Source organism: Choristoneura fumiferana, chromosome 16 (assembly GCF_025370935.1).
Source record: "Choristoneura fumiferana chromosome 16, NRCan_CFum_1, whole genome shotgun sequence".
In the NCBI taxonomy this organism is placed as follows: domain Eukaryota; kingdom Metazoa; phylum Arthropoda; class Insecta; order Lepidoptera; family Tortricidae; genus Choristoneura; species Choristoneura fumiferana.
In genome coordinates this window covers 19,466,117-19,492,758 of record NC_133487.1, presented here as the reverse complement: position 1 = coordinate 19,492,758, position 26,642 = coordinate 19,466,117, and the positions used below count along the sequence as shown (strand labels likewise).

The 26,642-nt window shown below is 39.9% G+C and overlaps 1 protein-coding gene across 4 annotated transcripts in view; it reads left to right on the top strand.

Moving 5' to 3' along the window:
- Positions 1 to 26,642, top strand: part of LOC141436302 (organic cation transporter protein-like) — a 35,718-nt gene that overhangs the window by 5,658 nt on the left and 3,418 nt on the right. Inside the window, exons 1-6 of one of the 4 annotated variants that reach the window (XM_074099221.1) lie at positions 4,113 to 4,472; positions 17,644 to 17,845; positions 20,183 to 20,283; positions 21,615 to 21,769; positions 21,927 to 22,586; positions 23,949 to 24,128. In XM_074099221.1, coding sequence (XP_073955322.1) covers positions 4,294 to 4,472; positions 17,644 to 17,845; positions 20,183 to 20,283; positions 21,615 to 21,769; positions 21,927 to 22,586; positions 23,949 to 24,128 — 1,477 coding nt within the window. In that variant the 5' untranslated portion in view covers positions 4,113 to 4,293. Of the gene's footprint in view, positions 1 to 4,112; positions 4,473 to 17,643; positions 17,846 to 20,182; positions 20,284 to 21,614; positions 21,770 to 21,926; positions 22,587 to 22,927; positions 23,110 to 23,948; positions 24,129 to 26,642 lie in introns of those variants that run through there. The other 3 variants (XM_074099222.1, XM_074099223.1, XM_074099224.1) reach the window with 3 other exon arrangements.

The window sequence follows — 26,642 nt, the reverse complement described above, 5'->3', positions numbered from 1 at the left end:
ACAATACTTACTGAAACTCCGACTTCATTAGCTACGTCTGTTATAGGCAGACCATCATACCGCAATTGTATAATTTTCTTTTTTTATTTCAGTATCTACGCGATAGGGTATCATGGTCTTGGGCAAAATTGTTTAAGATTAAAATAACAATTTTTGCAGTCTACTTTCGATAAAATAGTACGAGGATAACAATTGCAGGAAATTGTCAACGTCAAGAATATAGAAAACCAAGAAAACTGAAGAAATCAAATATCGAACGCAGTTTGAAGTAGGACTACACGCGTTAAAAGAGTTCGCACGTGAAAGATAATTACCAAGTAGGTTCTAGTACTTGATCAACAATTCAAACGTGATAGATATAAGATACCTATACTTACTAATCATTTTAAGTATCTACCAACAACAATTAGTTTGCATTTGTAATATTTTTCTTTGTAATTTAATCAGTTGTATTTTTCTTTTGTTGTACAATAAAGTGTTTTACTACTACTACTATTACTACCTAGATACCTAACTACTAAAAAAACTTTAACTTCTCTGGGTTGAATAAAATAGCTAGTATAATAGCTACCAGTATAATAATAATAATGTTATTTACATCCAAAGAAATCAAAAAAAAGAAAACACAATTCACATATTTACTTGCATCAGATTTGAACCCATGACTTTTGTGCTTTAATAGTCAAGGGACTATCAATTACGCCATAAAGTATCTGAGATAATTTGACGAAATTAAGCTACTCATTCTACGCCCGCCAATTTTGACATTGCGTCGAAACAACGTTTTTAAGGAAATATATTTGTCACGATGACAAATCCACACACACTCTTTTCGATGAATGCCACAACAAACCATTTCGTTCTAAATTTAAATTAATGATAACATATAGTATCAATGCCTGTCTGAAACCTTATTTTCATGAGTCCAATCTTAACTATTTTAAATTGTATTACACAAACTTAAGGTACATTTTCCATAAATGATCCGATCTTTATGACCACCCTGACTGCTTCGATACCATTGACGATCTGTTTGTTACGTTATATTTATCTTATTGTATGTCACGAATTAATTGAAAAGTCGCTGCTCCCAAATTTATGGCGAATTATATGGTCCGATATTATAGACCTTATCTATCGTAACTAATATATTGAAATTTAATGCTGCTCCGAAATATTTGAGTACCTTGGCCGCTACCATATATCTGATGGCGACTGTATTAGTTGAACGCCCTAGCATTAGAGCATAAAAAAAGACATTTTTTGTCGCCTAGATCCAGCATAAAAACGAACTTTACGAGCATGAGAAGTGAATTTTTTTTTATGGGTTTCGTTTCTGCCATTTTGGCCACGGAACCCTAAAACCTACTCACATTCGCATTTATAAAATCTAATACCTTTAAATGAGCAATTCTTGTGTATATATATAAATATATAATCAGAATCTCGGAAACGGCTCCAACGATTTCGATGAAGTTTGGTATGTAGGGGTTTTCGGGGATGTAAAATTGATCTAGCTTGGTTTCATCTCTGGAAAAACAGTGGTTATCAAGTTATAGCCCGAGCGGAGCTCGGTCGCCCAGGCTATTGGGTCGCCAAGGCTTCTTGTATCATTATGATTTTGAACAACTCGGATCGGATTTTGAATTCATTCGGATGGCTATGAATCTGGCCAATAGCATACTGGCAAACTTGGTTTTAGACTTAAGTTTTGTGGTGTTAAAGTAAAAGCCCATGAGGTATTTGATGACAATGATTCTAGGCCCAACAGTTAAAAAGTAAGTTAGGATAAAAAGTAGCATATGGTGTTATTCCAGATGTCCAGCTATAAACGTATCTACTAAATTTCATCCAAATCCGATCCGTCCATGCAGCAGTTTTAGCGTGAAAGAGTAACAAACACACGCACGCACGCACGCACACAAACACATTCACAAACTTTTCTCATTGTGAAGTTCAATTTTGTGTGATACCTACTCTACTGAAAATTCTGTGTCTGTTTACAAAATATTTGATCCAATTAAATTCTACATTATTCAAAACATTTTTGTTAAAGAATGTTAAGAATAATGTTTTAAACTTGGTTTACAATACATTTTACGGTTTCTTGAATAAAAGCAGACAAAAGAATGATAACAAAAGCCACAATGTGTGTCTTTTGTTGTTTTTTTTTTATTCAAATGGATGGCAAACGAGCAAGTGGGTCTCCTGATGGTAAAGACATCACCACCGCCTATAAACATTGCAACACCAGGGGGGGGGGGAATCGGACTAGTAGTCGAAATACTGGGTGTGGCCTGGAATATGAGCAAAAAATTAAAACATAGATCGTCCTCGTCAATCTGAACAACATTAGTTCAGCGACTTTTAAAAATAATTAGTTTTTCATTTTTATTACACTTTTACGTTTATTCGAAAAAGCAATGTGAAGCGAAATGTTTGATGTTTGTAGTGTGACAGGCGACGTCAGTTGTGTTCTAGGATGGCGTACATTGATAGCAGTATTTAATTTGTATGAAAAAAGGAAAATTTGAAGACTTCTTTTGCAGGTGGTAGGACCTTGTGCAAGGTCCGCCCGGATTGCTACCACCATCTTGCTCGCTAATCCTGCCGTGAAGCAGCAGTGCTTGCACTGTTGTGTTTCGGCGTGGAGAGTAAGACAGCCGGTGAAATTACTGGCACTTGAGGTATCCCATCTTAGGCCTCTAGGTTGGCAACGCATCTGCAATACCCATGGTGTTGCAGGTGTTTATGGGCGGTGGTGATCTCTTATCAGTAGACCCACTTGCTCGTTTGCCATCCAGTCGAATAAAAAAAAAACATTATTTTTAAAAGTCGCTAAACTAATGTTGTTCAGTTTGAGGAGGACGATCTATGTTTTAAGTTTTGCTCGTATTACAGGCCACACCCGGTATACGCGTCGACTTGAGAAACTCCTCGTTTTTTTTTTCGTCGGTTAAAAATAGTGCGCGGCAGTACTAAGTACGAGTGTCTCAAGTCGATATTACCATCGTCATATTTTCATCGATTGCGTAAGTAAATTATAATATCAGGGCAACTAATATATCTTTGAGATAATCACTGATAGACAAAAGTAGGATTAGTATTAACATCGGAATTGGCATTAATATATAGCAAAGAACACGGGATTATCCATACCTACCTATATTAAATTGGATTATCAAATTCAACTGAAATGAAACGAATAAAGAAAAATATCAATTTTTTCACACACACATGCAAACCTGTTTGTTCGTGTTATAAGTTTGACGCCAATATCTGTCTGTCTGTGGCATCGTTGCTTTCAAACGGATAAACCGATTTCGTTGCGGTTTTTTAACGTGAAAGCAAGTTTCCTTGCGGTAATACCCACGCATCTTATTGCTTCGTAATCTAGTTTCTTATTGTTTTACTCGCTTCTCGCTAATCGCCAGCAGCGGTGGAGCAAGTGCTATGCACTTTTCATAGATTGACTGCCATTTGGTGTAAATGGAAAATGGACAACTCGAAGTTATGCCTCAAAGAAGAAAAATGACAATTTGAAATACATCCCCAAGGAAAATTGACCATCCTGAATATCGTCAAAAATGCAACCTTGTCCTATGGTAAAATTGACAAATTTGAGGTGGCCTAAATCGGCTAAGGTGTTGGGTACAAAAACGGAAATTATGATTAAATTATGTAAAGATATTTTACAACATGCCTATTGCCTTTGCCGAAAAAATGACCACTTGTATTTACGTACACTCGGAAATCCGAAATCATTTGTTTTGGGCCTACATATTAAGTTAAGACTTGATTTAGACAACATTCACTTATAGCTTATTTCATTTTGCTCCTAATTTATATGGAAAATATTCCATTTGGGTTAATTTATTTTCAACAAAAATAAATTTGATTGTACTTAAATATTTTTCAGTACAATTACATTTTGACAAAATGCACTTTGATTGATATTCACAAGATATTCATCTTGGTCCAAATACAAAATGGTCGGATCAAGTGGAAGTGAACGATTTTCTTTTTGCACCGAATGTCAGTAAATAATATTCCATAGATTCTATGCAGAGTAGAAAACTAGACAATTTAAGAAAACAATCACTGACAACAGTCAAAGTGGCAGACGACAAATCCATTCCGCACTTCAATTCCTATTTACTTTTGCAAAAATGGGCAAGCGCCTTTCAAATAAGAAGTTATCATGAGCGCTGCTTCAAAATAAAACGGGGGGTATCTTGGTAATACATTGACCAGCTCTTTGAGATCCTTAGTTCACGCTATGTGCTTAAAGTGATGATATCGGAGATGCTCGCTCGTGCGCGTAAATCATTGGACTTGGATAAGATCCTGGGTGAAATAGGCTCGTTCGGGAGGTATCAGATCAAGAACTACTGCGTCATTCTGTTGCCGATCATCAGCTGTGCCCAATGGAAGTCGCAGTTCATATTCAACGCTGGCAAAGTCCCCTTCAGGTACGGAAGTAGTCTAGAATGGTGGGATTAGAAGCATGTGTCGGACCGCGCGAAGGGTTCCATAAATGTGGCAAAATATTCATTGTCAAGTTTTGATTGACTATATTAATAACTTAAGATGAACTACAGTAACCTTGCTTCTTCGCAAAAAACGGCATAAGCCATTTCGTGAACTGTAGTACCATAATTAACTAAATAGTTACCTTAACGTACCAGTTGCAGCTGATGGCAAGGAAAAATAAACATTCGGTTGAAAATATATAATTCATGGTGATTTTTTTTAGTATACTTTTAGGGTGATTTTCCAAAGGCGAGGCGAGACGAGACGAGGTGAGACGAGAATTGAAATTTGTATGGCGGCGCCCTCGGCGTCTCGCGGCGGGGGCGCGCGAATGCATACAAATTTCAATTCTCGTCTCGCCTCGCCGGTAGGAAATCACCATTATGTCTTGTCTCTTCTCTTCGCTTCTCTCTTTGCACTGGTATGGTGCTATTTGCGTATGACGTCACGCTAGTATTTCTTTCTCTGTCTTATCTTGAATTTCAAACCTTTATCTATAACTCTGCATGTTAGATATTATGTAAAGGTAGGTAACTTAAAAATGGTTTTTCTCTTCGAGAGCACGCATTGTCAAGCTTTAATGTATAAGATAATTAAGATAAATAGTAGAATACCGTATTGCAGGCTTGAATTAACGTGATTAATGTCATCAAACGGTCCAGACGATCCTAGTGATACAAAAACGTTTTTGGTACAAATCAGACGAAGTTTTTCAAATAAGCTATTGCATCAGTGATGGCATAACTGAGTTTCCGGTTTTCGAAATTTTATTTGACTTTAGTTATTAATACTCACATTATGTATTTGGTGAATTAGATCATGCGAAATGACAATCGTAAAGTTCAAGTTAAAACTGAATAAACTGTATCATTGAATGCAACTACACTAAAATTACAACTAAAGTTCATTTGCCGATTTCTTCACATTGCGTTTCCGCGCAAGTATCCTTACTGACTGCTAAAAATGCGAATGTAACTTTACCTGTCTATGTGTTATCTTTTTACGGTGAAACCGCTGAACCGTTTTTGCGATAGTCGAATAGGATTCCTAAAAATTATATAATAATAACTAGCTGTTGCCAGCGACTGCAGATGCGTAGAAGTATGAAAAATAGTTTACGTCCTATTCTCAGACCTACCGAATAATACACAAAAAATCATAAAAATCGGTCAAGCAGTTTTGAAGGAGTTTGGTTACAAACACTGTGACACGAGAATTTTATACATTAAGCCGAGTTTAGACTTTATTTTGTAGAGTTATTACTTTATCTTTTTAATTTTATTTTATGTATGACCACGCATAACTTTTTACATAGTAGTCCGATTTTGATAATTCTTTTTTTATTAGAAAGCGTATACCCCGAGGTTGGTCTCATGTAAATTTGAAAAAAATAATCCTACCACAAGGGTAGGAAAACAGAGGATGATCTATTGTTCAGTCACTGATTTTAATGTAACTAATGTATGACCACAGGCATAACTTTTTACAGAGTAGTCCGATTTTCATATTTTTTCTTATTGGATATACCTACCTTGAAGTTGGTATTATATAAATTTGGAAAAAAAATACCCCAAGGGTGGGAAAAAGTATAAAATAAAAACATTTTAACAAAAAAATTAAACCGCCGATTTTTTTTTATTATTCCTTATTTTTGTTGAATTGACAAAAGAAAAAATACGTGTCCGATATTTTATGTACGAATGAGCATCTAACAGACATACCTACTAATTCATTAGAATATTTTTTTTTATCCAGGAATCTACCCAATTTTTCGTGGGTAGCTAGCGAATTTTTATGTAACATGAATTTCAAATGAGGACCTTGAAGGCTGTATTTTTTTTATACTAGTAATTAGTTCCTTGTTCTAACTATTACAAAAAGTAATTAGTTTGAAATAGAATACAATAGAATATAATATATTTATTTGCAAAGAATAAGTAGTTACATAAAATATCATTAGATGGTGTTGAGACAATAGGCAGCTTATTCTGCGCTGTTTGTTTGCAATCATCATTCACTGACTGTACTGAGCGAGCGCAAAGTGGGAACAAGCGTCTCCGTTCCAGCGGGCAAAAATTAATTACTTTCGTATGAGCAACTGTCTAATTTACTTTCCAAGCTGCATGTCTCAACCGATTCTTCGATCTGATCTTGTTAGTAGGTTCAATGGTTGCATGGTTTATTTTGGTCGATTCAGTTTTTGTAAAAAATATAAAATGGCATAGCTATGGGGGTGGATAACGTATAAGGCACTTGTCCCACCGCCGACGATGAGCGAGAAGCGAGTAGAGCGAGTAACTAGAAACGAGTGGGCGAGCAGCGAGAAGCGAGTGTAGTTTTGTCGCTCGGCTTTAGGCGAGTGTTCGCGTGCGACGGGCGATTACTCGCTCCACTCGACTCGCTCGTGCGGGGCGGCCGCCAAGCTGACATCGCTGAGCGAGTATCTATAGCTCAGCGAGTTTTATAGCTCTTGTCGCTGCGACAAAAGATGTAAGAGCGAGTTCTCGCCGACAGTGTGAACAGCCAGCGATCAACTATTAATATATGTTTCTCTTTTACTCACACAGGATCTTATATCTTTTGTTCGTTTCTTGAGCGAGAAAATAGTCGATAAACAATCGTTTCCTCGCTGGCGGTGAGACAAGTGCCTTAGACTCGTGAAGGTTTACAGAGCTAGTACGAGCTCGTACTTTGCTCACCCGCGACCTGTCCTCTGACCTGGTCGCGGGTGAGCAAATTTAAGTAATTGTTTCCGTTCATTGATATGGACCTCCGCTAAGTAACGCATGATTCAATAAATTATTTGTTAATAACAGTTAGTACAGTTGACGCGGTAAGAATATTATAGATGGTTGAAAACAGTCCGTCACTCTGTATACGGAGGCAGTTGGAATAGTTTGTCGCAAGTTATGTATTATTATATTACCTACTGTAGTTTAACGGCGATGGCTACGTTCTCGTGCTTGCATAAGACAATAAACACGTTTTAGTAGGTATTGTTTTGCAATTAATAAAAGAATTATATAAAGGAATTTATGAGCAGTGTCGCGCAAACTGATTTATGGGAAATAAAGTTCCAGTTGGATGTGTAGAAGAACACTGATTTAAAATTATATAACGTTAAATTGGCCAAGACTTCTTTTACAGCTGCATGTCGTAATATAAATATTACGAATCCTTACTAATACTATTAATGTGAAAGTACCTAACTCTATCAGTTTGTCTGTCTGTTACATCTTCAAGTTTAACCCGCTGAATTGAATTGTATTTTTCTTTTTAGTTTGAGACGACTGACCAACCTTGAATTTAAAACCCCATGGTCAGAGACTTCCGTTGGCCTCTTTCTCGAAGTTGTATAAAGTTGGGATGGGCAGCGTATGGGAAACTGCGTCAAGTCTTGACATTGCCAATTCCACAGAGTCTAAAGACGAGAGTTTTCAATCAGTGCGTCCTGACATACGGTGCCGAAACATGGTCGCTCACGGTAGTGCTGGTCCACAAATTTAAAGTTGCTCAACGTGCTATGGAAAGGGCTATGCTCGGAGTTTCACTGAAAGATCGAATTCGTAACGAAGTGATTCGACAGAGAACCAAAGTTATCGTTAAGCCCACCGCATTAGCACGCTGAAGTGGCAATGGGCCGGCCATATAACCCGAAGAACCGATAACCGTAGACGAGTTCTTGAGTGGAGAGCACGGATCGGCAAACGTAGCGTAGGACCTCCTCAGACTCGTTGGAGCGATGATCTTCGCAGGGCGGCTGGCAAGAGCTGGATGAGAGTAGCCGAGGATCGTGCTCAGTAGCGTGCTGGCCTGCTTATGTCCAGCAGTGACGAGCGTAGGCTGATGATGATGGTCAGAGACACCCTGTAAATGCATCCGAGTTCGATGAATCTTCGATAGCACGATGTAGAATATGGTCGGAGTTTCTATGTGTGCTCACTAGATAGCGCTAGGAGTCGCTACGTTAGCCCCCCTTTTAGACCGGAGGTCGGCGTGGAGGCTTAGGCTCAATAAACTCATTTTCCTGAAATGTGCACTTGCCCACTAAGGGCACTTTCCCCGTAAGTGAATTTTACCAAAAAGTATATTTCTGAGAAAGTGTACCTTTTGGAAAGTGTACTTTTGAAACAGTGCGTCTTCCGAGAAAGTGATCTCGACTTTCGAAAAGTACACATTTCGGGAAAGTGAGTTTTTTGAGCCTAAGCCGGCGTGGAGTGCGGTGCAGTCTGTGCGTCATGCAGGTCATGCAGGCAGATGCCAGTTGCTTGAGTGCGTGGTTGCTCGGAGCCTTGTTGGCGAGCGTTGAGTTGAGTTGAGTTGAGGTTGTCACACTGTACACACCAGACATCGACACATTGTTTACATGCTAGTGGTGTACGGTGTGGTTAGTGCTGTGAGACTGCGTTTGTGTCCATTGTCGGGTTCACCAATGTGGGGGGAGGCTCCAATTAGAGTAGTTTTATCACAGAAAATTGCATAGTTCCGCGGGCAATAGCTAGTTTTAATCATAAAAGTGAAAGTTTAAATGGGTAAACTTATAGGAGTGTGTGTGTATGTCTGTTACTTTTACACGCGCATGAAATTCATGCTCATGAGTTGTCTAAAATTACATTTCCATTTCCATTCCATTTTTTAGGGTTCCATACCTTAATAGGGCCGTCTTCGAAACCCATTAGTTATTAAGTCCAAACTCGACTGTAACATGCAAGACATTGCTCGCTTGAATGATTATGATTCTTCACGCCAATAATATTCTAACAAGAAGTCTAGATCTTTGTCCTGGTATCGAAAGTATTGGTGGTGCCATAAAATACGTCAGCTGATAGCAATATCGCGACAGATACGTGACATTTGAAGCCGATTATTAACCGGAACGGTGGACCGCGCTTACTGAATTTCAATAAGCGTGTCTTTGTGACGTTTTAGGCATGAGATATTGATATGTTGTAATATTTAGAGGCCCAGAAATTGACAAATGGAATCCAAAATTATTCCAAATATATTTACTGTCGCTACGCTGTCTGTCTGTCCATGGCGTCCCGGGGAGACAGCTCTAAATGAGTTAATCGCCAGCAACTCTAGCAAGCCAACGCCTATCCTATTTTCTTAAGGCCGTGGACCGTATGCCAGCGGGAACGGGGCGTGCAGCGGCGCGGCGAGCGATTCATAGCAAAACACAGGCCGGCAGCGGGTCGGGAGCGGGACGGGTTGGGAGTGCGGCTCCCGCGCACGACCCGTTCCGCGCCCGTCGTCCGTCGGTGTGACATTAGCAGGCCCGCCGTACTCCCGACCCGACCCGCTGCTATCCTGTATGTGTTTTGCACTTTACTGTTTATTGCGCGGCTGAGACTCAACCGCACAGTGTTTCTCTGCCAGCACACGTAATGAACAGGAAATACACTCGCCGCGACACTAGTACACACTGGCGTCCAGTTTGCCGCTTAATAAATAAGTATACTTTGTTTCTACGTCAGGCGAAAAAACGGACAATGACCGAAGGTATATGTTAGCGGCGAAACAAATTGATACGTATCGCTCTTCTTACACATTGATAATTTTTTAATCTCACCAAAAAAGGTTGGTGATCACTGTGGTAAGCACTAAACGTCAATGTCTGTTTTTTCGCCTGCCGTAGGTGTTGAGCAGTGTGTTAAGATATCACTTAACACACTGGCGGGAATTGCACCACCAGAGATTCGCAGAGAGGTTGCGTGCAGTATAGAAAAGCGGAAACAGGGACAGGATCCTCGGCTCCCTCTGTATGCCACAAGCCCGCCTGAGGAGCCGGCGAAGCTTTTTGAGTGCCACCACCCCCATCTCAGATTCCCCATCCAGCACCAGACTCTCACGGTGTGGAACCGCGCGAGCCCCGCCTGATGGGTTTGTGAGTCCTGCGGAGTCGCTACCAACTGGGCAAAACAACCATGGTCAACCTGGAAATCCCTTAATAGACTTCGCACTCAGGTTGGCCAGTGCAAGGAAAACCTTGCAAAGTGGGGCTTCCTGAAAAACCCAAACACCCAGTGTGGCTGTGGGACGGCTTCCCAGAGCATGTCGCATTTGATGTCCTGCCCAGCATGCCCGTCCTGTACTGAACGAGACCTCCGAGATGCAACGGACAGGGCTATAAACACCGCTACATTCTTGTTGCGGATACTTTGAACGAGTGAAGCCATCGACACGAGAAGAAGAATACTTGAACACACAAGTAGCTAACTCGATTCGCATGTCAAAAGTATGGCGGCGAAAAATCTGGCCTTCAAATGTATGCAGAATCGGTGATTTTGTATGAAGGGTTCGCCAAATTTTTTGCCGTTGAGTATAGATTAACCACATTGTTTATCACGTTCGGAATTGTCGCGAGGAGTTTTCCTCTACAGCTAATGGCCTAATTTAATAAAATAGTCCAGGAAGACTCAGTTAAGGCGCGAGCGTATTATAATTCGCGACGTGTTCCTGTCACCTCGCCGGTCGTGGGCGGAACACGAACAGTGGCCTTGCCGACCTTCCGGTCAACACCATTCCATCTTCCTTCGAGGAAAATGTTAAAGGTATTATTAGACCACAGTATGTACTATAATTTAGACCGGTTGTAATGTCTTGTGCATTGCGGCGAGGATGTTAAGCATCTAGATAACGATTTACTAGATTGATATTGAGTATAAAAGGAAAATAGACAACTCGAAATTATATAATTTATTGAATCGGGCGTTAATTTGCCGAGGTCCATATCAATGAACTAAAAGAATTTCCTTGCTCACCCGCGACCTTACGATAGCTAAGCTTGTGCAAAATATGCGTGTTCACAACTGGTAGCATGGTGTACGGTTGTGTCACTCTGAAGATGAGCTCTGGTTGAGTTCGAAACGCGTCAGTGTAGTGTGGTGATAGATGGGTTTGTGTGATTTGTGTGTGTTCTTACAGTGTGGAGGTGGAGGAACTGCATGAACACGCATATTTTGCATAAGCTTAGCTATCGTAAGGTCGCGGGTGAGCAAGGAAATTCTTTTAGTTCATCGAAATTATATGTATGTCCGAGCGGAAAAATGACAATTTGAAATACACCAACAAGGAACTGTCATAAATGTAATCTTGTAACATGGTAAAATTGACAAAGATAATAATGGAAGGCCGTAAGAAATAATGGAATGACCATTTGTATATAGGTAAGTACGTAGACTCAGAGAATTACGTGGACTGAACAACAGTGAGTTGAAGGCAAGGCTCTTACCTCTGAGTTTTCCGGTATTTATGTGCGAAATCACATTTGAAATTTACCATCAGCTTTACAGTAAAGGAAAAGTGCACACACCTGTGAACAAATTTAATGGTATGTGTGAGGTTTCCAGTCCGCTCTGGGCCCGCGTGGGAACTACAGCCTGTGCCTTGCAGTGGGGCGCGTATATGCCGAGGCCAAGATGAAAATTTTTAGTGCAAGTGTAATGTGATGATTTATGGAAGCGTTCGTCAACTATTACAAAAAGTCGAGAAAAACATTTACACAAGTATTCAGTCCAACATGCTCTGAAATACGGGTGTGACCTGTAATGCGAGCAAAAAATTAAAACATAGATCGTCCTTGTCAAACTAAACAACATTAGTTCAGTCAGCGACTTTTAAAAATAACGGAGTCTTTGAATTTTCCCATTATTATAAATATTACAAATTGAATACTGCTATCAATGTAGCTAGGCCATCCTAGAACACAACTGCGACTGTCGCCCGTCACGGTACAAACATCAAGCATTTTGCTTTACATTGCTTCTACGAATAAACTTAAAAGTGTAATAAAAATTAAAAAAGTAATAATTATTTTTAAAAGTCGCTGAACTAATGTTGTTTAGTTTGAGGAGTATGATGTATGTTTTGATTATTTGCTCATATTACAGGCCACACACAACTGGTATAAGGGGTTAGTTTAATATAGAAAGTAGGTATACATATTCTCAGGTAGCATTTACATACAAGGGGCCAAATTATAATCGCATCACGCAATAAATTACTAACGGCCAAGTTCGCTGACATTGAAATCTACTTGATTGATTATCGGTCAGGTATATTGGTTATAATCTCGCAATTAATTATCTACTAGGGGTCGATAGCTTCTGGTAAATCTAAATCCTTACTAGTATTATAAAGCGAAGTTTTAGAAGCGTTTAGATAATATTCGGTGTGGAGATAGTTTAAGAATTTGGAAAGGACGAAAAATAGTTCTTATCCCGGAAAATTCCATAAAATATAAAGTGCTTCGCAGTATAGCGTAATCGCTTCTACTCTCTATTTAATGGTTTAATTAATGATTTATTTTATTTGGCAAAAATACTTAATGCATTAGGTATACAAATTTTCCGCCAGACGCCAAACTAGGCTGAGCCCGTATCTTGGTAGTTTGCGAGTGCAAATACAGATTAACAAAAATTAAATTATATGTAACCGCTACCTCTAAATTATACAATGAAAGAAATTATATTAAAACAAATAAACAAACAACTACTTCCAATGAACAGGCAAAAAACTTTCAGGTGTCCAGTTATTTAATTAACACTTAATGAAATGAGACTGCGAAATGATGCGATAAGACGTCGCGACATATAGGTTACTAAAAGATAATAATTAAGTAGCTATGTATATTACTTTCATCAAGGACCTTTCTTTCGCAATACGGCCTCAATTCTTGTTCATCGTCCTCTTTGTATTGAGAAATTGAGCAATTTGTGTTGTTATTTTTAGGGTTCTGTACATCAAATGGAACGGAGCCCTTTTTATGGTCACTCGCGTGTCTCTCTGTCCATGAAAAGAAAAAATTTGAAACGTTTTTTTTTTGAGATAGCACCTTTCGGCTTAGGAGGGCAGTATATTACGGGAATTTTTGAGCTAACTACGATTTTGAAATGGGTCCCGACTATTGTATGTTCCAACAATTTTTACAAATATAATGATACCTCATGTTGAATATTGGCGTGAGGATAAGCAGCGCTAGAAGCTGCACCCTCATCCCCCCACCACCCCCTGCAGCAGGATCTAAGGCAGGCCACTGCTACCGTACCGTTACGTTTTATCCTCAGGATGAAATTCAGCGCTTGCAACGATTTGTACCCGTCCGAAGGGGAGTTATGTTTTTCCAGCGTATATGTATATACAATATGTATGTCTATTTTCGTGAACCCATCTGTAGTCTTTAGGCTACACGCGAACGCACGCTACGCGGTTGGACGGTTTTCAACATTGTTCAAATACCAATATCACGTACGGTCGGTTCCCTAACTTATGCATCCACTTACGAGTACGTAAGGGCACCGACCATACGTGATATTTGAACATTACCGACCGACCGTATACTATACGATACGCATTAAGAGTAGCTGTTAACGGTGGGCATTACTTAAGGAAGTATCTCTTTAGCTCGTCTCGGCGTTTTATTGTGAGTTAGTTGCGAAAGAAGGAGTCGGCATTGTCACCGGCCGCGACCCAGATCAGGCCGTATACCACGAAGTGCAAAACTCGAACTTCGTATGTTGCCGTCCCGCTGACGCTTATGTCATTTAATACGCGAGTGAAAGGGACGGTGCGATACGAACTTCGATTTGCGAGTTTCGTAGTAGCCCCTCAGCTGTGCTGGGCAATTGCCTCAATGCCGAAGGATCCTTCCTTATGTGGTTATTATGGAAAATGCCGAATGCCAGCAGCTTTGAGACCGTAATGGTATTTACCATTGGATAATGTGCTGGGTATAAAAAAAATTGATCTGTCAGTTACATTATCAAAGAAAGCCCGACCGGTTTAAAAAAAACTCGAGGTAAAACTAAAAAGGAAAACAAGTCTAGTAAGTAGTCTAGAACTCGCTATAAATATATTATTTACAAAATACAAATGATAAAAACAATCTCAACTAAAATTAAAAAATAAACAAAATAAAGTAAGATAAAATAAGTTCCCAATCCGCACTGGGCCCGCGTGGGAACTACGGCCCAAGCCCCCACATTCTGAGTGGAGGCCTGTGCCCAGCATTGGGACGTATGGAGGTGGATGATGAAACAAAATAAAATCAACTTAAACCTATAATACAAACTAGTAACTCGCTTAAGTAACTTAACTTGGCAGCTTCCGCGTAAGCGCTGCATTAGCTGAGTTTTGCCCCAGGACAGACTACTATCTTGTATTGTTTATATTGTTGTCTTGCATTGTTTGTACTGTTGGCAATTAAATATTTTCTTTCTTTCTTTCTTTAAACTTCAACAGTCAGGACCTATGACAGAGATTTTGAGTTGGAAATAATTGTTTCTGTATTCCTCACTTCAGTAGGGAAGTAAAGCTCGTAGAAGAGTTATATTACATGTATGTGATGTATGGCTAGCATAAGAGTTTGCAACTTGATTAGAAAAGTATAAAAGGAAGCTAAATGCCTATTAAATTTTTTAAAATAACTATTTATCTATGTCAACATTTAAAAACTGCTTGAAAGTGTAGTGAATATTTTTCTGTCCAACCGATTTGTCGACTGTGGTTAATGCTCTAACCCTTTTCGTTCATATTGTCACTTGTGGTTATTTACTACTAAATATTGTTGAAATATTAGTCTCGTACAGAATATTTTGCAGTGGGGTTACTGTTATACCTATGTTGAAGACATACCTAGGTTGGAAACAATTATTTAAACAGATGTTCATCGCCGCGCTCTGTCTAGAACGTGAATAATAGGTAGGTACTTGTTGGTCTTTCATAGCTTATAAACAAAAATATTTATTTATTTATTTATTTATAAAAAAAGATTATCTTGTGGACTTACAGTAAAAACCAAAACGATACCAAACCAAATCATTCAACCAAATATTGAACACCTTACATCAGATTAGAAACGGGCAAACTGTTGAAACTATTTAAATTGGGTACACATGCTATCAAAAATGTACTCAGTTTAATGCTTATTTCATGAATATTATATGTCCGATAAAAGTGATAGCCAGTAGGCTCGTCGTTTGTCAGTTGATAAAGTGATAAGGGAATAGGCACGTAAGCTGTCTACTTAGTCATTGCTTCTTATTTAGTGCTAAACTATGACACTGATAATAATTGGCGTTCTATCCGGCATGTGTTGAAGATTATTGCGTTCTGTAGGAGTGTGTAAGCAGATGGGTGTATAGTGTAGGCACAGTATAACAAGTTTCCCTACAGTAATCCGAAGGAGACGTCTAGACAGAGCAATCGTGCGGGGCGTGAGGGGTGAGACGCGGGTGAGAGCAGCCCCAGCTGCATACTTCGCCGTTATTAGTAGCTTGAGAGCTTGAGACATTATTATATAATTTAATTAAATAACAGGAACTTTGAGTCCGCTAAGTCTATAAACCTAAAGTATTTGTCAGTTGCTAATCTATGAAAGTATATTTTGTATAAAAAAAAGTTTTTTATTTCAAAAATAGTATCTTTTGATACTTCTCAACCCTAGTAAGTACGCCATCCCTAATTAATTTTGTTTTACATAATTTCGCACCGATTCGTAAAAGACCTTCGAAATTTTAAATTTGTGACAACCCTTCCTTGCGTAAATACCTATACAGGCTGCGATATCGCTCAACTTCAAAGGCGTCGGCCTACTGTTATACTGTGGTGTAGGGTAGGCTATCATGAAGTCTCGTAATGTATTGTAATTTACACATAAAACGCAAAACACACACATGACGGGCGCGGGCCGGGTCAGGAGTACGGCGGGCTTATTTACGTGGCTCAGAACAACATCACACTAACGGCGGGCGAACGCGGAGCGGGTCGGGCGTAGGAGCCGTGGTGTGATTTTCATATACAGTATGGCCTATTTACATCGGCTCAGAATGACTTCGTCCACAGACCCATTTTGTCACCTTCTTAAATCATCCATAGTGTCATGTCGTCAGCCTACAATTCCTAAATCGTCACCTTCCTAACTCGTCCACTTTATGATATCGTCCATATCCCATTTTGTCTACATTCCTATTTCGACCACAGTGTCAACTCGTCCACTTTCTTTCATAGACCACAGTATTACTTCAGCAGTGCCAACTCGTCCACGTTTAGCAGACGTTGTCTCACAGATATGGTCAATTTAAGCGTTTAAATAGCAAAATATCCCGAGAGTAATTTGCAAAAAAGCCCCTTTTTAATAATCATTTATAGAGCAATATTAGTCTGGATAATGAATAATGCAATAATGTTGACGACTCGGCACTGTGGTCTAAATTGGAATGTTGACGTGTTAGCTAGCACTGTAGTCGAAATAAGACTGTTGACGAGTTGGTACTGTGGCCCACGTAAGAAAGCGGACAAGATATATAGGAAAGTGACGATGTGGGAATGTTGGCGAATCAGAACATTAGACTGTATGACAAAATGGGACTGTGGACGAAGTCATCCTGAGCCTTTACATCGGTCAGTATGGGAAAGTCTGAAACTATAAGACATACGAAGATCTGTTCTTAGAAACCATGGTCATCGATTTTAGTAACAAGAAAAACTGCATTCAAACATTAAATCATTCATCCTGTGTGTGTTTTGCGCTTTAGAGCTATAAATTCCTAATTGGGATGTCCCAATTTTTGACAACGCATAATAAATCGAAAACCATTTGGAGAAATAGGCTTTGTGAAGCGTTTTCAGAAATCAGATTCCAAAAAATGTGATAAACTGAATTAAATAAACAAAATTTAAGTAATAACTTTCATTTGACCCCTGCAGTGTCCCGTCACAAAGGCGGTTATAAAGCAGGTCTACACTCTGAAGCAAATTGACAGTTTGAAATGTTGCTGTCCTGCTTATAATAGCAAAGAGTGACAAAGATAGAACTAATCACATGATGCGCACCCGGCTTTTAACAGTTGTCAGTGACAAGACAAATCAGTAATGCCACAGATTATGTTATGTACGACCTGATTTTTTCTAGGCAATGGAACGTGGCTGTCTCACTGTGACGTCATCCAGCGTATTTTGTAAAAAAAATCATCCAAATTAAAAATCGATGAAAATTGTATCTTAAAATACTCTATTCTTTCCAGAAATAAAATAAAAACTATAGGTCATTTTTTTTGTTGCATCTCAATTATGAACAGCGTCGTCACTCGACCTTCTTTTGTTTTCCAGATGTACGGTACCCGAGTGCGAGTCGTCCCCTCCGGAGTGGGACACGGGGGAGTGGGGCTCGTGGGCCCTGGGCGCCGGGCGCTGCGAGCGCCGGCGGACCCTGGCGCCCGGCGGCGTCTGCGCGCCTGCGACCTTCCACGAGAACCTCACGCAGGCTTGTGATGCCTGGCTCTACGGGAATCAGGACACTATTGTGGCTGAGGTGGGGTCCCGTCATTTTAGCATGAAAGATTAATAAATCTCTAATAATAAATATAAAATATAAATAATACTTAATGTGAAAGTTTGTAAGTCTGTTTGTTTGTGACCTCTTCACGTCTAAGCCGCTGAACTGATATAGATGAAATTCAGTATACCTACAGATAGTTTTAGTCGCAGAAAAGGATAGAATAGTTTTTGTTCCGGAAAACTGCATAGTTCCCCGGGGAAGACATAAACGAATTCTACGTAGACGGAGTCACGGGCAACAGCTAGTACATACATATACCTACACAGGTTCTCACAAAGTTTCGGATACCGTAAGAGTGGGGAACTTTGGCCCTGAAGGGTAACTTTGGCCCTTCGGATTAACTCGGTCCTGATTTTATTATTGAGAATATGGCTCTTTGCCACGTGGTTGGTGTTAATTGATCGATCACGTTGTTATGTTTTGATTTTACTTTTTTATGTGGTTTTCATATGGGCCAGAGTAGTAACCCTCCAATTGGTCAAGTACCCCGACCTTACGGTTTTAGTAGGATTTTGCAAACAATGTGATAGATGCAAACGGCGCTCGGACCCACGACTATTTGCTTCCTTCGTTACAGCGGTTTCGGCTCACTCACACAGTGCTGTCCTATTCTCTTTCTCTCTCCATTTCAGTGCAATTCAATTCCATTCCAAAGTTCAAGTGCGTTGCCTTGAATTACATAAAGTCAATTCGTGATCGCTTCGCTGATAGGGCGCATGCGAGGCAACCGCATGAGTGGCAGCTGTCGGTCTTATCGTACAGATAATTGGGACGATTTAGGTCTTGTAGCAAAGATCTAGAAAATGTGGACTGCTTCAGATAAAGGAAGTGATTTCTTTTTAAAGAATTTGAAATATGAAAAAAAAACGGTCAAGGGCGACTCTGATGTCCTCCATGTCGCGTCCGACAAAGGCGAACCTTTAGGCTTGTTTATTATGTGCCCGAATATGGCTGGCAAAGCCAAACTTAGTCTTAAAGGTCCTATTACAGGGCGCGCAATGTAATTGACCACTATCATTATACGTGTAAGTGTAGGAAGGTCTCGGGCGGGTCTTTATAGTAAGACGTTTGGCATCCAGGTGTTCCAAGCGATGCGTCTCAAAATTTGCAACAGCCTTATTTACAGAGCTGCGCCATTCCAGTCTCTGCTTCGCGAGATCTTCCCAACTCTCGCATGGGATGTTACATGCGGTAAGGTGGCGCTTTAGGACGTCCCTGTAACGCAAGAACTGGCCTCCCGGAGTCCGCTTTCCTTCTTTTAATTGAGAGTAAAAGACGGCCTTAGGGAGTCTACCATCTTTCATACGCACAAGGTGTCCGCACCACCTTAGCTGTCCTTTAATCAACAAAAACTCCATACTTGTAGAGTTCAGCGGGAAGACCATCTGATCCTGTTGCTTTGCCATTTTTAAGACTAATAAACTCCTCGAAACTGACGAGGTATATCCTGTTTAAATCCATACTATAATATTATAAATGCGAAAGTAACTCTCTGTCTGTCTGTCTGTCTGTCTGTTACGCTTTCACGCCTAAACCATTGAACCGATTTTGATGAAATTTGGTACAGAGATAGAATACACCTTGGGAAAGAACATAGGCTATCTTTTATTGCGAAAAAAAGGCTTTAAGGGGTTGAAATAGGGGATGGAAGTTAATATGGTGAAAGTTCGTCGCCGTCGAAGATAAAACGATGAAATTGGGTATTTAGGCCCTTCATCCCTACTTCCCTACTATATAATATTATAAATGCGAAAGTAACTCTGTCTGTCTGTCTGTCTGTCTGTCTGTCTGTCTGGTACGCTTTCACGTCGAAACCACTGAACCGATTTTGAGGAAATTTGGTATACAGGTATTTTGAACCCCAAGGATCAACATAGGATACCTTTTATTCCGGTAGAGGGCGCCACCGCGCGATAACCTAGATCCGCGCAGACAAAGTCGCGGGCTTAAGCTAGTACTGAAATATATTAGAATGTTTCGGGTGCGTGCGCCGAACGGCATTTAAACCCGCGTTCCTTGGTAATATTCGCCTAGTGTACTATCAAAAACACCACTGACATACGCCAATATTTGTGAAGGAAATACGGCAGGTATACGAATTCTGTTCGGCGAAAAACCCTTTCATTAATATAAAATCTTAGATCCATGTTGGCACACACACACACAAACATCACGCCTGTTTTCCCGGGCCAAATGGGGTAGGCAGAGCACAAGAAACGTGACCGCTTCGTAGCCACTCCATCCATCATCCATGTCGGCAATTAAGCTTTTACTTACCTTCCTAAACGCCTGAACGTCTTCTGTCCACAGTTCGACCTGGCCTGCCAGGAGTGGAAGCGAACTCTGGTCGGCACCATTCACAGCGCCGGACTCTTCGCCGCGCTGCCACTCACCGGCTACATATCTGACACGTAAGTACATCATCATATCAGCTGTAAGACGTCCACTGTTGGATTGGACAGAGGCCTTCCCTATAGACCTTAAGTTGCTTCAGTTGGAAGTGATTGAGCATCATTGGTGTAAGTATCTAGGGTTATTTTTCAGGGGGGAGCCTGGCCTGGATTTTTGTGTGAAGATAGTATCAGTATTATAGAATACTGCCCTATTATATGCCTATGTTGAGCATGTCAGTACGCTTCAGCGAAATAGTCACGTAAGCGCTGTACTAAAACGATAAGTTGTACTGAAGCGATAAGGCCGCCTATTGCTTACCTCAGAAAGTCTCTGTGTATATTCCAGTGTTTTCTGTACTGCTTGTTAAGTGTTGGTGTGCAATAAAGAGTTATTGTATTGTATTGTATTGTTAAATTATAGTATTTGTACAACCAGTGTATAAAACCTATAATATGGGTTTTATGAATAAGTTACTCGTATACTGTACTGTATCTGCTTTTCTCTTCGATTGTGAGGTGTTTAAACAGTAACAGTGCAAATAAAATATTGATATTCATTTTACTAGGTACCTGTATTTTTAAAGCATTAATTGCTATTTCTAAAATAACCTGGTTATTGTAATCATCTATTTTCATTATCCCAGCCTGTATACCTCCGACTGCGACTTCAATTTATAATATTCTTTAAACTGTCGGTGGCTTTAGTTCTTCGTCGAAATGCCGAGATAGTGATTATTGCGACGAAAAGCAATGTATGTTAGCTGATAATTGATCGTTGAAATATAGCAGGCGCTTATCCTTTTAAATACTGTATAGATTCAGGCGTTACTTTGCGGAGGTCCATGTTAAAATAAACGGAACATCTGTTTTGCTCCTCCGCCAAATAGAGAGGCCAAGTCTTGCAAAACAGCTACGTTTGAATTGGAAAAAATCTTTTTCATGCAATTTAACCCCCCCTCCAACAAGTTTTCATTTCAACTTGCCGTGTTAGTGTGACTTAATTCTTGTAATTTTCATTTGCTTCACTGTTAATGACCGGATTGATTCAAAATTTGGTACAGATATATGATGCAATTTAGATATCAATGCAAGCAAAGTGTATATTTTTTTTGTAATAGTTTTTATGTGTTGTAGTATAAGGGCCTACGCCAGCTGGGTTGGGTGCACGGAGCGGGCGCACGCCTGCGTGTGCGGGTGCAGGAAAAATCCGTCGCACGCGACGCGTCCAGTTAGCGCTGCTCATACTATTTTTCAATAGGCGTCCACCCGCTCTGTGCAAACCGCGTCAGTTAGCGTAGGCCCTAATTGTTATTGCAATAGCTCCCACTGTGTCTTAATGTCTTTTCCAGATTCGGTCGGAGGACGGCGTTCGTGCTGACGGCTGTGTCCGCGTCAGTGATGGGCCTGATCCGCTCTTTCTCGTCAAGCTACTCCATGTACCTGGTCTTTGAGTTTCTGGATGCAACGCTCGGCTCTGGTGTCTACAGCACCGGCTTCATCCTTGGTCAGTTTATCAATTTTTGCTTAATCGAATCAGCGGCTAAGGGCCTATAATTATCCTTACTATATGGTACTCGATGACTAACTTGCAATCAGCTCCTGTTTATTATTCTGGGAGTTAAATTGCTAAATGCTAAATAATCCCAATTATTTCATTGCAGCGTTAGAGATGGTGGGCCTGAACCAACGCGTGCTCGGTGGTAACATGATCTCCAGCGCCTTCGCCATCGGGCAGGTGCTCCTTGCACTGGTGGCGTGGGCCATTCCCTACTGGCGCACCCTCACGCGCGTGCTCTACGCCCCTTCCCTCCTCTTTATCTTCTACTACTTCATCGTCGAGGAGAGCGTTCGATGGCTGCTCAGCAAGGGAAAGAAGAAGGAAGCAGCCAGAATCATCTACAAAGCCGCCGCGATCAATAGAAAAGAGTTATCACCTGAGTCCATAAAACAACTGTCAGAAGACCCAACACCAACGCCAAACATAAGCATCATAAACGGGGTGACCACGAGTATACCCATCGACGAGACGCCGCAACGCTCGCTGTTCTCACAAGTACTGCGGTCTCGGATCATCATCTCGCGCCTGTTCATCTGTTCTTTCTGGTGGATCACTGTCACGTTCATCTACTACGGGCTGTCGATCAACTCTGTGTCGCTGGCTGGCAACAGCTACGTCAATTACATCCTCACGGCGCTGGTGGAGATTCCCGGCTACGCGCTGAGTGTCCTGACGCTGGACCGCTTCGGCAGAAAGAGTGCCATCATGACGTCTTTCTTCGTATGCGGCACTGCACTCATCGCTTTGCCCTTCATTCCAAATGGTAAGTTGTGATTCTCACTGACAGATACTTAGAAGTTGTTTGGTATTGCACGATGCGTTAGGTGTTGTTGTTGAATTTAGATGGCTCACATTATGTTCTACTGCTTACGAAATTACATTATTGCTGAAGTTGGTTTTCATATACAGAATTACTTAGCACTAGATTAGCTTACATTTTAAAATTCTAGTTGCATCGAAAATCCGAACTGCATCAGATAAATGAAAATTTGAAAAATCATCAGTTGTAAGTGCAAATATCGTAGCATTCATTAATACAAAAGTCAATAGCATAAAAACATAGTTGGTAGCTAGCAGCCATTAGCCAGTAGCCCTAACTTGCAGAGCTGTTGTGGCTGCAGACGTGCCTGACAATGCTGGGCAAGCTGGCCATCAGCATGACGTTTAGCTCCATCTACATCTACACCTCGGAGCTGTTCCCGACCAGCGCGCGCCACAGCCTGCTTGGCTTCTGCTCCATGATTGGCAGGATTGGCTCCATCCTAGCGCCCATGACCCCTCTTCTGGTCAGTATTTCTATTAGCTATATGGTTGAAACAATGACAATTGGCAATTGTCCGCCGTCATGCGTCATTTCCTTCTGTACATAATTCAAATTCAAATTCACAGTTCACAACTGAAGTGTTTTTGATTCATATTATTAGCAAAAATTATATTTAACAAAAGTAGGTTAAAAGACTGTTTTTATGTGTCACGTCAATGTCAATCGACAAGTTTGTAAACTTTAAATTATTTTAAGAATTAAATGTTCATTTATTTTAAAAGCTGACAAAACGCAATCAGGTAAACTCATGCATTCTAAATATCTTACCTTCCGACAATCCTTTCAGTGACGGTTCTAGGAGAGGTATTAGGGGGATACATATCCGTTAATCTACCCTGAAAACCCCTAAAACTATACCCATTTATGAAAAGATGCCTTAAAATCATCTGGAATATTTTATTACACGGTGAGGTTACTTTTACTGATCATCCATGTATGTCCATCTTTTTGTCAGAATTTCGAAAATGAGGATGAAGTCACCCTTTTAACGTCTTACTAATGCTTTGAACAACCTTTGAATTTATGGCATCATTTATCAACTCTTACAAAAACCTGAAATACCCTTCATTTACATGGGTGTTTAGGCAAACTAGCTCACCAATCTGCCGAAATATTCCGGATTATAAATAACTATTAATAATTAGAAGACACTTTGTTCTTTCAATGTAATTCTATAAACTTTTCTTTGGCCACCGCACAATCTTAGACACTGTTCTGACCCTTCTCAAATCCTTGAGCCACGACTGTCCTTGATCCTTTCAACGTCGTGCTCCCACCAAACCCTCTTCTCGTTCCTAACAGTGGCCGTCATGAAGTCGCTGACGATGGTGAGTAAGCTCTGCATCAGCATGACATTCGCGTCGATCTACATCTACACGATCGAGCTGTTCCCGACGCAAGGCCGAAGCTCGCTGATCGGCTTCTGCTCTATGATCGGACGTATCGGCTCGCTCAGCGCGCCGCAGACGCCTTTGGTGGTTGGTCAGTCAGGACACCCTGAGTAGCACTACTAGTAGACTTGTGGTAGAGTCTCTCGTCATCTATTGCTGCGTTTTGTACTATAAATATAAGTTACAACGATTTACCATCAGCCAAATAAGTGGTCTATCAATTTTTAAACAAGTTCCTATCAAATGAATATGTCGCTAAAGTCGAACTTTCAAGTTGACAGACATGGCTATTGGCATTATGTTTTATGACATGCAAACGATTATCAACTTTAGGGTGGTAAACCTTGTATATCTGATGGTACCTGCGCAGAGAGCAAATATTTGAGTTCCATTTGTAATCGGCTTAAACTGATCAAAAAGAGCAGAAACAGACTATGATCGGCTCGGCCGAGTAGTACTTATCATCTCTTTTGCTCTAATTGCGTGGAAGTAAGCCGTTTTTGATCGGTATAAACTGTTTTCTTCATCTATAGATTTGGGAGACTATTACAGCCTTATTCATAAAAAGTTAGAGCCTCCTTGAAGGCTCCTTGAAGGCCCGATGCTAAAAAACGTGATTCATAAACGTCTGTTAGCGCTAATCAGTCGATCAAGGCTCTGCTAATGTTAGAGGACCGTGTAGACCCTCCTTTATCTCCCTGCTAAGTCACAAAATGGCCGCCACAAGTTTGAACAGCTGACTTTGACAAGAGCAAAAAACAATACCGAAGATTTTTTTAGTGAAGGGTGGTGTTACGCAAAGATTAAAAAAAAAACAGGAAAATTTATTTTCAGGAATTTGTATTTAAAAATCCTCTAAAATTACTGCTACTTTACTACTTTACTAACAATAAATATGAAAAAAATAAAATGAGGATGATTAACATAATTACGGCTTTTTGCACTTAAACATAAACATGCGGATCGGAAATGGCGGGAAAACAAACATCTCGCTTTTTTTTCCTGCTAATTTGCTGTCACTGCTGTCAATTTTTTTTTTAATTATCGATGAGGCCATTTTTTGTCTTTGATTTGCCAAGATTGCCAACATAACGCGTCTAATCCGTCTATCAGCAGCTCAACAACTAGCAGACTGCTAGGCAAGCGTTTATAAATCATACTTCTTGACAAACGTTTAACAAGCTTAATCAGTCTGCTAAGTAACAGACCGATCAAACCTCAATTAAAGATTTTTTATGAATAAGGCTGTTAGTCTCTTGGTTGATTAGCCATTTCGTAGTACTTTAGCTATAGCTAGTATTTATGATACAATCATCAGATAAGAGTACATTTATACTATCTTTATGTATGATGAGAGTAGACTATACAATAGTTTACGTGTGCAGTCACCCTCATCCGTTAAATCCAAAAGCCTTATGATATTCGCATACTATAGAGAATTCTAGATGTCGAAGCAAAATTACATCAATGGAAACGGGAAAAGTTTATGCTGTAAGATCTACATGCAACTTCTAAATACAGCATACCTAATACTGTATTTGACTACTCCTGAATTTGCTATATCCTATATAATATAATTATTGTGTATAAAAATATAAATACTTACACAGCCAATGTTTAGCGAAGGAAAAAAAACAGTTGAAAATTGAATTTAAGTGCAGTGATTTTTTGAAAAATCTTCATCTATTCCTGTCTAAAACGCTTTTCTCTATGGTGCTTTTTGCGTGTGACGTCCATACGCTACTTATTCTTTATCAGTTTAATCTTGAATTTCAAACTCGGTTGCACGCATTGACAGACTGACTGATGAAAAATAGTCAAACACCAGCACTGGACAAAACAAATATATAATCGCCAGCAGTGACTACGGTTAAATGTCTGTTTGTTATGATCTAGAGATGTATGTATGTAGGTATTTATGTAGGCAAACTTTTTTCACGTCACCATCGTCTGATATTGTTGATACTTGATTTGTTGTACTTCTTTGTCTATTTATATCGTAGAGATCAAAGAGCTACCTATGTAAAATTAGGCAGTAAAATTAATAATGTAATTTGTTTTTTTTTTTTTCGTTTTAATTTACCTGTTAGCTTGTAGACTGTAGAAGTGTAGAGCGTGAACCATTTGAATCATTATGATTGATAAAAATTATGAAACGTTTTATTTTACTTGATAAACTACCTGCCTGCGCTGCCATACAAATTTCAATTCTCGTCTCGCTTCGTCTCGTCTCCCCTTGCCGGTGGAAAATCACCTTTAGAGACATAAAATAGGATGCAGGTTTTTTCATGCGATATTAATTAATGAAAATTAGCGATGTAATTTTTGAGAATTCGAAGGATATTCTTGCAAAATCCCGGAATTTCACTTTAAAATCATTTATACCCAGATAAAGTTTATTGCAGAAAATGGGTACGTACAAGATGGTTATAATACATGTTATTCACAGTGCGCCGAATTCGGCTTTGGTAAGCTTGCAAATGCCTACATAATTCTGCGGGCACCATTGTGCGTTCTTTAAGGGGATCCCATGCCGAATGACCTTCGATCTGAATTCCTTAGTTTTCTTATGTTTTTTGTAGCTTATTATATTACCAACAACGGC